At 32.3% G+C, this 13,081-nt stretch overlaps 1 protein-coding gene across 1 annotated transcript in view; it reads left to right on the top strand.

Moving 5' to 3' along the window:
• LOC126881881 (probable ATP-dependent RNA helicase DDX55 homolog) overlaps window positions 1–13,081 on the top strand; it is a 30,787-nt gene that overhangs the window by 4,570 nt on the left and 13,136 nt on the right. Inside the window, exons 2-7 of the mRNA XM_050646530.1 lie at window positions 2,143–2,312; window positions 4,379–4,540; window positions 7,965–8,211; window positions 10,807–11,066; window positions 11,144–11,341; window positions 12,259–12,393. Of these exons, the coding sequence (XP_050502487.1) occupies window positions 2,143–2,312; window positions 4,379–4,540; window positions 7,965–8,211; window positions 10,807–11,066; window positions 11,144–11,341; window positions 12,259–12,393 (1,172 nt within the window). The remainder of the gene's footprint in view (window positions 1–2,142; window positions 2,313–4,378; window positions 4,541–7,964; window positions 8,212–10,806; window positions 11,067–11,143; window positions 11,342–12,258; window positions 12,394–13,081) is intronic.

The following is a 13,081-nucleotide window of genomic DNA, read 5'->3' as shown; positions in this document are numbered from 1 at the left end:
AAAAGCAATGTTTATGTTTGAAATAAACATTTTTTCTGTTTCTGGGCAACAGTAAAATGTATTTTGAATTAAATAAACTACATACATTCTTCTTTTTTGTCAAATAATTTCATTAAAAATTTTTTTGCACGCCCTGTACAAATAATTGTGTAAATGTTTATATGACTAAATAGTGAATTTAATGACCTTTCAAATGAGCTAGCACTCGACCCCTATTCTCATTTAAAAAAATCATCGATTACGTCATCACCCCCAGATGGATGACGACACTAGTATGCCAAAATATCATATGTTGAATGGGTTTATTGACAGATTTTAAAACACAATGTAGGTATACCCCCAAAATATATTTTATTACTATTCCTTTCTTTTATCTGTTTCAATAGTTTATTAATGTTTCTTCACTGCTTATATCAATAATACATAGTCTCAATTTACAATCAATTACTTTCAACTGAATTTTAATCCCTTCCTTTCTTTTCTTTTCTACTCTAATTCTCACCCTTTAATTTATATCTCAATTTCATGTACCTACATTGTTGTCTATCAATTCACATTTATTACTGTTATTACTATATGACTGCTAATATACCCTTTTAGCTACAATTTTTAAGCTTTCCGATTTTTCATTCTTTTTACGACCACTACTCCTCTCATTAAAACATCAAGGAGTATTGACTTTAACAATTTAGGTTACAGCTGCACGTCCACATCTAACATACATATTAGATATCGACCCGTTTTGATCCAAACGTTGTTAGTCTTACACTAACACATACACTAATAAATAGAAGTCTTTAATAAATATAAATAAAAACAAAAATCTTTTAATAAATAGAAATAAAAATCTTTAAAACCGGTACAGATTTGTTGGTTGTCTTTCACCAACTATCTCTTCACCCTCAAAAATTCCCAAATTCCATAAACTTGTTTACCTTTGCAACATTCTCCGTCTATTCCACCATATCCCGTTAGCATAACTTAAGCAGATATATCATGTTAATGAATACTGAGGTAGTACCTCCTTGTAACCGAATCATTTAGTTACTTGTAACCGTTGACCTGAAGATGCTCTGCATACTTTAGAGAGCGAAACCAGTCGTCGGAAGTTACAATAAATGATTGAGAGTACGTCTGTCTTTTACTTCATTCAAAATATCATAATTTAAAAACAAAAATCGACCTGTTTCGGGATTTTCCCTAATGTCATCGGTTTAAGAAATAAAGAATTTATTCCTTTCATTTGCACCATACTGTATATACGAGTAGTTGCAAAATTTACTGAATGCATTAACATTATTTAGTGGTGGCCGCATATCGAAATAACTACTCTGTGATAGACCACATAACGAATTAGTTACTCTGCGGTAGACCGCATATTGGATGGTAGACCGCATATCGAATCGGCACTAATCTATATATTTTTTCGTATTTAAAATATTACTTGCGGGTAAATCCTAATTGTTCTTTTAGTCAAGGAAGTCTCTTCGCATCTGCTCGGGAAAATGTTCTAGTCAGGTGTTTTGCATAATCTTACTCCTAAGTTAGTATTAAGTTTTTGCTAAGAAAGGTATTTCTAACAAGGGTGCATTGTATTTTATTATTTATCTTATTATTTTTCCTTAAATTATCCTGTTTATTAAATTTTAATCAAAAAATTACTAAAAATTCAATAATTAAATAGATATTGGCCCTCTACGCACCCGAGGTCTACGCTTATGTTACTGGTATACCTAAAATATTACAATCGACCTGCCGATTCGTTTGTTTCTTTATTAATCCGTGACCGGTGTATCCCTACCGAATAGAGAGTATGTTGTGTGATGCCATAGTGTATTCTGGTCTCTTTCTACCAATAATGTTTTGGAATGCTCTTGACATTCTTTTTTGTTATGATGTTTATCATAGTTTCTTGTCTTTTGTTGGTTCTTACATTTTTTATAAATTTCCAGGCTTCTCTAGATTTTCTTCCCCCTATGTACATTATGTGTCCAGCTCTTGATTTTGGCCTTGATTACTTCAGTTTTGAATTTGATAAGTGCTTGCTGATTTTCACTTTTTTATTCTCGTTTTCTCTGTCATTTAGTCATTTATGGTATACTTTCTGCATTGGTTTAATTATTATAAATACATTTATTTTAGGTTCTGGAAAGACTCTGGCATTCCTAATACCAATATTACAAATAATGAAGCAAAGAGAAACTGAAGAAAAATGGGGGAAACATCAAGTAGGGGCAGTTGTCTTATCTCCAACAAGAGAATTAGCCTTGCAAACAAGAGATGTACTTGATAAACTGTTAGTCGATGTTAAAGTAAGTTAGATGTAATAATTATAACAAATATCAAAATTAATCATTAAAATAATACTGATATAGTCGGTTTGCTATTCTCAAACAGAACTGTCTAGTAAATTTAGTATTTTTTTTGCCAAGTTAGTTACATTTTCACAGACTAGAAGTAGCTGGAATTTACTATACAAACAAGCACACATGCTCATAGCCAATATTAAGAGTAAACAAACAACGAAACAACAATAATTAAGTAAATTATAATAACTGAAATGTATATATTTTGAATATATACCGAAAATTTATGAGTTTAGTATACCCTTCCACTTCTTCGTATCGTGCCTATCCATTCTGGATGTTGGCGATCAGCATGGCTATCCTAACTTTGCTTTCTGCGAATCAAAATAGTCCAGTTGTTGATGTATTAAACCACTTTCTCAGGTTTTGAAGCCAAGATATTCTCTTCTGAAGAATGAGTTGCAACAATCCATATCTCTTTTCATTCCTGATAACAAAAGTATAATAACATAACATGGTCAAGATATTCTAGTGTGTAGTCTTTTATCTCGCCTCCTTTGCCCATTCTATGCAGGACCTCAACATTAGTCACACAATTCACCCACGAAGTTCTTAAAATGGGTCTATAACACCACATCTTAAATGTCTTGAATTTTCTTAAAGAATCTTTGGAAGGTGTTCAGATCTCTACTCCGTATAATAATGTAGAAATAATACATAGCATCTAATGATAGAGACTTCATCATTATGAACACTGATCTCACTTTTCCTATGTGTTGTTTTATTTCACTAGAGTGGTCCCATTGATTGTTTATGTCGGTACCAAGGTATGTATAGCTATTCACCCTGTCAATTGGTTGTTGGCTAATATTTAATATTTCGCGCTTACTGACTACCATGTACTTTGTTTTTTTTTTTTTTTTTGTATTGACATCAAGTCCATGTTCACACTCCCACTATTTCTAATAATTCTTCTTTTTTTCAATGAAAGAATTATGCAAATTTAATTGGAGCTGTTAATAGTGTAAGGTAGGAATTTTTGTGTTGTATGTTTCCTACTCTGAATCCGTCAAAACCCATCCGAGTTGAGTGAACCGACTTTATCAAGTGAATTCATCTACATGAGATTATGTTTAATACATTTGAATCATAATTAGCACTTTAAAATAATATCTTTATTTCAGTTAAGCCACATTCTAAATATACAGTGTGGGCAAAAGAAAACAGTCCACCTTGATATTTGGCAGTATTTATTAGATTTTAAGGAAATGAAGAAATAGGTCGATTTTTGATATAAGGGGGACACATTTTTACGGTACATACATTTGGCATTTGTCAACCCCCTCCCTTTCACTTTCCCCACCACTTATTTTTAAATAGGGAGTAGGGGTCGTGCGCTAGCTCATTTGAAAGGTTATTCAATTCTCTATTCAGTAATATTAACATTGACATAATTATTTTTATACAGGGTGTCCAAGAAAAATTATTTTGAATTAAATTAATTGACACAAAAAGAAGAATGTATGTAATTTATTTAACTCAAAATACATTCTACTGCTGACAGAAAACAGAAAAAAATGTTTATTTGTTAAATAAACATTGTTTGTTGCTAAATTCAATATTCAACCTACCAAGAGGCAGATGGGTGGCAGTTTGAACATTGAAATTAAGCGAAAAGCAGTGTTTATTTATCAAAAAACATTTTTTTCTGTTTTGTGACAACAGTAGAATGTATTTTGAATTAAATAAATTGCATACATTCTTCTTTTTGTATCAATTAATTTAATTCAAAATAATTTTTCTTGGACACCACGTATAAATAATTATGTCAATGAATTGAATAACCTTTGAAATGAGCTAGCACACGACCCCTATTCCCTATTTAAAAATAAGGGGTTGGGAAAGGGGAAGGGAGGGGTTGACAAATGACAGACGTATGTATCGTAAAAATGTGTCCCCTTTAGAACAAAAATCGACCTGTTCCGTCATTTCTTGAAAATCTAATAACTACTGCCAAATATCGAGGTGGACTGTTTTCTTTGGCCCACACTGTATATGCTGTATTATTTTAGAATATATCCAATATTTTATTGGTTGGAGGAAATAGTGTTGAAGAAGATGTAAATAATTTCAAATCACATGGAGGAAATATTATAATTTGTACTCCTGGCAGACTAGAAGATTTGTTAACTAGGAAATATGATTTAAACCTTCCAAAATCATTAAAGAGTTTGGTAAGAGTATAAAAAATATCTTTTAAGGTATAGTAGAAATGGAAATCGGTCAGGATATGCAATAAAGTTTCAGCATTTAGACCAAACATCAATGTTTGGTATAAATGTTTAAGAAATTCAAGTAGCTGCTTTAAAGATAAGCATTTGCCGGTATTTTAACAGCCCGTTAATCATTGTAAATTAGTCTATTTTAGAACTTACAATAAACACTTGCATATTAGTACAGTTAAAATAATTCGAGGATAAATATTAAGCAAGAGAAATTAATCTTTTTTTCTACTTTTAAGGACAAAAAAGCAAGTTCATTTGCTGAACCGATTTTAAAATTATTTTGCACATCATATTTGAAACATTATTTGGTTAAAACATCTCATTTTTGTTGGTAAGAAAATACATTAATTTGTCTGGACTAAATTAGAATTTTGTTATATTCGGTTTAACTTTTCTAGCCGATTTCCGAGCCTACTATAACTATATCCTTACAGTATTTGCAGTATTTAGGTATGTGTCAAAGAGCTGGGTTCTGATCTCTTTAAGTGTGTTATTCACTTTAGTGTTTTTATTATTTTTGTTTCCTCTATAATTTGTAAATTTTTCTAGGTTTAATGAGTTTTTCCATTTAGTTTTATTATTTTTTTAAGATTTTCAGGTTTCTCTTCTTATTTATCCATTTCTTAGACGTTTTACTTTTTTAGTTCCTAGAATCCTAGATTCCTAGAGAGAGATATAATATACCCCATTTAATAATACAAGGCAAGGTAGACGGAAGAGGGCCAGGTCGAAGAAGAACGTCATGGCTTGACCTGAGTGAAAAACCTGAGAGAATGGTTTAACAGATCCTCTGCATCCCTTTTCACAACAAGATTACTATAGCCAATTTGATAGCCAACGCTCAATAATCGAGCACGGCACATGAAGAAGAAGAATCCTAGATATTTTCTATTACAATTTTTTGTTAATTATTTTTCACCTGGCAACTAATTAATTTTCTAGGGATAGTTCAGATCTTCTTCCAAGTAGCCAATAAAGTTGTCTTAATTTTAATTCAAGGTGTTTTGGTTTATTGAAGATATGGTTTTTCTAAGTAATTTGTCTATCAAGATGAATGCCGAGGTATTTTTTACTATCGAATTGCAGTGTACCTTGATTATTTAGGTTTACAGGTGGGCATATGTGACATTTAGTTGTAAAAATTACATGGTTTGATTTACTTTTGTTAACCCTCATTTGCTACTTTCTTAAACACATCTGAATCATATTTAAGTGGTCTTGTAACCTTCTATGGTTTGTTTTTTAACCAAGAGGAGTAATTCAAATTTACCGCGCTGTATTGCGCGGTAAATTTGATCCAATATCCAAAATAATTGGTCCAACCGCAGGCAAGTTTACTCCACTGTTATAACATTTTGACACTAATGACATTTATCAAATTTTGACACTAGTGACATTTCATAGGTTAATTAAGTTATATCGGCGATTTTTGTGTTTTCTGTGTTATTCCTTAAATTTTTAGATTGTTAGTCTGCTTTTATATAAAAAGCAGTTGTTTTTGAACTCTTTAGCGACATATTAATTTAATATAATATTTATGGATTACCGTTGAGGGCCGACTAGATCAACCAAAAAAGAAGATGTATTTGGTTATTATTCTCATAGACGTAACCAGGGAGTGGTTTTGGGGGTTATAACCCCCCCCCCCCATTGGTATGTACTTTGAGCTCACCGTTCAAGCAACTTCAAGCCCGTTTGAAGTTGTAACCCCACCGCCCCCCTTAGGATCATCCTGGTTACGCCGTTGATTATTCTAGTGAAATTCTTGGGTGTGAATCTGTCTTTTTAGTTTACTCCTCCTGGTTAAAAAATAAACTATAGATGCTTCGAAGGGATTTGTGCAGGATGAGAAGGTGACAGTGTCATCAGCAAATGTTGCTAAGGAGCACTGATCAGAAAAGGGTAGATCTGTTGTGTATAATAGGTATGTGAATACCTATTCTGTTGTGAATAAGAGTGGACCAAGTACAGTACCTTGAGTATGCCCAATTCCCAAATATTTGATGTTTTGTTTTGAGGTGTTTAGCTGTTGATTTTTTATTGTATCTTTGTATATATTTATTTTTATAGTGCCTGATAAAAAGTTCTCTTTTTGCCAGCTTATATTTTATATTTTCTAGGGCCTAATCAGTCATTTTTATTACTGTGGTTAATTTGTTTCATATTTCTATGATAGGTGTAGCTTTAGCTATTATATTCTAATCCAGACTGAAAGGTATTTTTGATATTAAATATTATATGAATTCTTTCTGCTCTTACCATTTCTATACATTATAGCTAATTACTTCTATGTCGATCTAGACGGTCCAGTTAGCTGAAGCTGAGGCGCAGTCGATCGACAAGTTTAGTTGATTTGCGATTTGCGATCGCTGGTTCGAGTCTCAGCTAGGTCATGAAATGAATAAAAGGCCAACGCCGTAGTATAAAACTCAATAGAGTCTACGGCTTGGTCTGGAATATACTGGCATCTGATCGGCCTATGGAGGAGCGGTACGGTAAGGGATAAGGGCTTGCGGCTTGGTGATGCTCCTCCATAGATCCCTACCGGAGGGCGTTGACGCCTAAGAACGGTGTATATACAGTTTGTCCACGGATGGGGTGCCCAAGAGGAAAAACTTTTTTATTTTCAATTTTAGCGAAAAATGTCATTCTTGATAAAAAGTTTTGCTTGTTCTAAAACCCCATAAAATGAAATAAAATTCAAGTTTTTCAAATCCTGCTTAATTTTATAGCCAATTTTATGTAAATCCCTATAAATTTTTGAACTAAGTTCGAAATTGTAATAATAACTTAAGAGAACAACCCTTTCGCTTCTCTGGATTATGAAGCCAGACTTTGTCGTTCTCCTTGAATCATCAAATTATTTATTAATTAAATAATTATTAATCCAATAATTTTAATAATGAAATTTAACACAAGATAAATTCTTTATTGAACGCTTAACAATGTCGAAAAAAATGACAATTCGCAAATTATTTATCGGAGTTGACAGTTACTACATTGTGGCTTGGCAACACTAGATTATTGTTACGATTTCGAACTTAATGCAAAAATTTATAGGGATTTACATAAAATTGGCTACAAAATTAAGCAGGATTTGAAAAACTTAAATTTTATTTCGTTTTATGGGGTTTTAGAACAAGCAAAACTTTTTATCAAGAATGACATTTTTCGCTAAAATTGAAAATAAAAAAGTTTTTCCTCTTGGGCACGCCAACCGTGGACACACTGTATATACTTCTATGTACTTATTCTGATATTTTAAATTTTTTTTCCCATTTCTTTATTTTTTTGGTTCTCCTATCCACTGCTCTGTTATAAAACTTAAATTTTACATTTAAACATTTTTATATTACATCAAATTGATTTTTAGGAAATCCTTATTTTAGATGAGGCTGATAGACTTTTAGATTTAGGCTTTCAAAAGTCCATTGACACAATTTTAAGTTATTTGCCTAGGCAACGAAGGACAGGCTTATTCTCAGCTACCCAGACAAAAGAGGTTGAAAATTTAATAAGGGCCGGATTGAGGAATCCAGTACTAGTCAGTGTTTCTGCTAAAGCTACTCAAAGCACACCAGATTTGTTGAATAACTATTATATGGTTACAAAGAATAATGGTAAGTATTGGATGAAAAATTACTTACATGGATACTTCTCTGCTTAGAATAAGGGCGGAGTCCCATGTATCCGATTTCCGACGATACGTTGATCCGAACTTATTCGCATTGGTCAGAATCGGATCAGAATTTTCGCGCCGAATTTCATCCGAAATTTTTAACTACGCTTCCGACATCGGATAAAGATAAAACTATTTTAACTTTTTCCGATAAAACGGATGTTTTGTAACCTCATACATACACCCCAATAGTTCTGTGCATTCAATATATTGAAACATTGATTTTAATCGAAGAAGTTATGTTCGTAAAGTTAATAAAACCCTATTATATCGGCTTCTTTTAATTCGCAAAAAAATTTTTACAAATCCTACATTTTCGATTTCGTATAATATGTGGTTATTATGGATAACCAAGAAGAAACTATGGAAGAGATATGGGAGATATTATCTCTTCCATAGTTTCTTCTAGGTTATCCATAATAACCACAATAATTTATAAAGCAGAAGGGAATATTTCCAATGTACAGTAAAACAACAATAAACTGAATAAACTAACCAAACAATAAACAAAAAACTGACAGTTTTTATACGGATTTTCGTATCCGACAATCGCAACCATGTGACTAGCCTCTAAATAGCAACTAGGAAAAGAGACGATTTTCGTATGTCGGAAATCGGATACATGCGACTCCGCCCTAAGAGGTGCTTACTTTATACTAATGTGACAGCTTTTATATACTCCGTCTAATATACTTACCGTTGCACGTCATCCGCGTCATAGCCCGTGACGTCACATGATACCAACACGAAATATTTAGGCGGTAGGTGTGTTCTTTTTTATAATCAGTTTGCCGAGTACACTGGAATTACAGCCACCAGACATATTTTATTATATACGCGTAGAAATAATATTTGAAGATTTCTATTAATGTTAACTTAAAGAAATACACAATAATATGTTTCATTTAATTTGTATAAATGGATTATAAAGCGTTTTTATGAAGCACATTTGTTGGGAACACACTGTAACTGTAATCAAACGAAGGTGATATTTTGGCATAAATTGGTAACATTTATTTGACAGTTGCGGTGATGACACTTCATATTTGCTTTTATTCGTTACTATACGCTCCGAGCTTCGCTGGTATCGCCACCTACCTATAGTATTACTAGTATAACTTTCACCGGAAATTTATCTGGAAAGAAAAAAGTGTTGCCTATCCTCTGTGAGTTTCGCTGGCATGGCTGGTATCAGCATCTAACGGTTGACTAGTGTTCCTATTTCCGCCGGAATTTTAAAGAGGACAGTAGAAAAGCAAATAATAGTTGTTTCAAACTTATTATGTAATTCTTATCGAGTAATATTTACAACGTAAAGAAGTAATTGGATTGTAATCGATAATTTTTAGATTTTGCTTATCGTTTTGACGTTTATGTTGACAACTAATATTAGAAAAAATTTATTCTGCAAAAAAGTATAATAATTTAATATAATTATAGTATAATACTTCTTAAATATTAACTTATGCATTTATTGCACCTAAATAATTAATAAATTAACAGCGTAAACGTAAAATTTTGGGGCAACTTTTTTTTAAATGCATTATTATTAAAATGCATTATTTTTAAATGTGTTTACTTACTTTTTTTCTAATTGCATCAATCCATTTTTGTCGTTGAATCACCTCATGCTTAGCGACAGGAAAGTTGTAGAATACACAGTTACTATTGTAACCAGTATTTCGACACTCTTTAATACAACAACTTTGGTGAGACATTTAAAAGCATTACGCAACTCTTAATGCAGAACGTCAAATTTCCGGTAAAGGTTTACAGACTTGTCACTACTGGCGCTCGCCAATTTTTAATTATCCCCTCTACCTACGAGCTCACAGCGTATAAGTATTTGTTTCATTATATTTACTGTTTTTATTATTTACTTTAACGTAAGATTATAACTTAATTCTTGTTCACTATTTCCAATGTTTTTATCTATTTATATTGAATATTAATTTGGTTTGTCCACTTCGCAATAATTATATGATATATTTGATTTAAAATGAATTCAAGAATTTTTTGTAATTGGGCAACACTGTCAACTTAGATCTCTGACGTAGATAATGACGTGCACCGGTAAGTATATTAGACGAACTGTAAGTTCCATTAAAATATTAATGTCTTTATAAAATATTTGAAGATGTTATAGTCCAAGTAACAAATACAGTGAAACGGGTCAGATTTGTAGGTTTTCATAGTTCGGCTTTAAGCTATAGTCTGGCGGCTGTTTTTTTGGCACAACTGTGCTTGCAAATTAAAAGTTCTCACAGAAAAATTGTTATAAGCCGGTTGTGGACTTCTTTCATTATAAAAAGAAGACGAATCATGAATAATGGGAGTGTATATTCATTAAAAACTTTCCATTTTTTTTGTCACGTAATTTATATAAAGTTTGTTCGGTTATTTGTAAGGATTTGTTCTAAGACCGTTCTGATCATGTGCAGTAAATAAATATGACTACAAGTTTCATTACTGCGCATGATCGGGACGATCTTAAAATACACCTTGGTGATAAACGAATATAATCGAACTTTTTTAGGAAAGCTTGCAAACCTAATAAACTTCATCGAGAGTAAAAATTTACAAAAAGCGCTGTTATTTCTACCAACATGTGCTTGTGTTGACTATTGGTCACATATTTTTCCTTACATTGTACCCAAAAAGTTGAATCTACCGATTCTTGCCATACATGGAAAAATGAAGGATAAAAGGAAAAAGATCTTAGAAAAATTTAGAACAGCAGACAAAGCTTTGTTGTTATGCACAGACGTTATGGCTCGAGGGATTGATATACCAGAGGTAAGAAAAATAATGTATGTTTGTTATTCTTTCTTACTAATTATAAGAACAAACACATTATAAAGAAATTTTTTCAGGTGGATTGGGTACTTCAGTGGGATCCTCCATCAAATGCCAGTGCTTTTGTACACAGGGTCGGAAGAACTGCTCGCCAAGGGAATCAAGGTTCTGCTCTGCTGCTTCTATTGGAAAATGAGGAAGCCTATGTGTCATTTATTGAAACCAATCAAAGAGTTAAACTGCATCCTGTAGATAACTTAGCTCCCGATGAAAACGTAGGTGTCTTAGATAATTTGTCTATTACGGATTATTTCGATAATTTAAAAAATATAACCAATTTTTTCATACTGTAACGAATGTACTTGTGTGGCGCCGCTGCATTGTGGTTCCAAATGGTGAAAAACTGGTCATATAGGAAAAGTCAAACAATAAAGAATACACGTAATTTTCCCCTTGTTGTCATATATTGTAAATTTGAAAAAAGATATAGGGAATAATAAGATTTTTTTGACACGCCATTTTTATTACAGCGAGCATTTCATTGGGTAAAATTAGTGACGAGTTTATATGACGTCATTATTATATTTGGTGAGATTGGATGCGTGGACGACCACAGCGGCTGGACTGCTGAGTAAGCGGTAGTGTTCAGATGACACCGCTAGAAGTCAGCTGCTGAGAGATTTACCAAGTTTTCCCTATTAGCGCTGGATGCAACCACTAAGCCGCTTTGTGCTGACAGACAGCCGTTGTGGTCGTCCGAATGCACTCATTGTAAATGGTAACTGACGTCTGTCATAATAACGGAGGTTAAATATAATGTCAAATTATTGTTTTTCAAATTATATTTTATTTATTTAGTTTATATTTTAACGACAGTACTTATAGTACAGGTAGTTATCTTTGTTTCACACTCTTAAAGACAAAGAGAAACAGTGTAGCCGATAGCTGCTTTTATATGTTTTTTATTTGGCAACAGCGCTTTCCTGTTAAACTTGACGGTAGCGAAAAAACTAATAATATGAAGAAAAATTTGTTAAATTTGTTTGCCGTCAAGTTTGTATCGGTGGGTTATGACGTCATTAAATCTATGACGTGCGGTTCTAATTATTTGACTTTTAGTTTAGCATTAATTACATTCAAAATAAAGATAACAAGCATTGTCTTCCGTATAAATATTTTATTTCTATTTTAGATTGAAGCCGTAAGAGAACAAATTCGAGATGTATTAAAAAAGGACCGAGCTATTATGGAAAAAGCAACCCAGGCGTTTGTTTCCCATATTCGAGCTTATTCAAAACATGAATGCTCCTTATTATTAAAAGTCAAAGTGAGTTTAAATTAGTTTTTAATTTTATTCGCGATACCGTTTAATAGTAGCTCGAGAGAATCATGTAGTAAATAACATTTCACTGTTAGATCATCTATGAGGGGAAGCTCATAATTTCTTAGATTTGGCTCTTAAATGGCTGTGTCCAAAATTACTATTTCACACTCTATTAGACTTAGGGCCAATTTCTCATATCGAATTCAACTCCAGTTTAACCTGAACTTTTAGTGAACGTCAGTTTAAAGTCAAAATCGTTTTTCTCAATTCACGTTCAACCGATGGCAGTTTAAACTTGAACGATGCTTGAACGCTGGAATTCGGCCGTTCAAAGATTTCAGAACCCAGTTCAGATGATTTCATGGATTACGCATGCGTTATGCGTTGTATTAACACGAAACGCTGCGCTGTCGTAATATAAATATAACCTATTTTCTTATATTAAGCCTAACGATAAACGATATCATTATTTTTGTTTTTTATAACATTTATTTATAATTATTAAAATGACTATTCGTTTTTTATGTTTTATTATATCAGAAGTTCATCCAAGTTAATCAAACTTTTATAGTCTTAATACCTGTTATCAACAGTAAAAACATATATTTTTGTGGTTTCTCTACACAGTATTTCCTTCTTATCTCTGCCTTATTTTTTAGATAATTTTCCACAGTGTATATGCAATATTTTC

The sequence above is a fragment of the Diabrotica virgifera genome, chromosome 3 (genome assembly GCF_917563875.1).
Source record: "Diabrotica virgifera virgifera chromosome 3, PGI_DIABVI_V3a".
Lineage (NCBI taxonomy): Eukaryota > Metazoa > Arthropoda > Insecta > Coleoptera > Chrysomelidae > Diabrotica > Diabrotica virgifera.
Note: the sequence above shows the minus strand (reverse complement) of the source record. Positions and strands in the feature narration are given on the sequence as shown.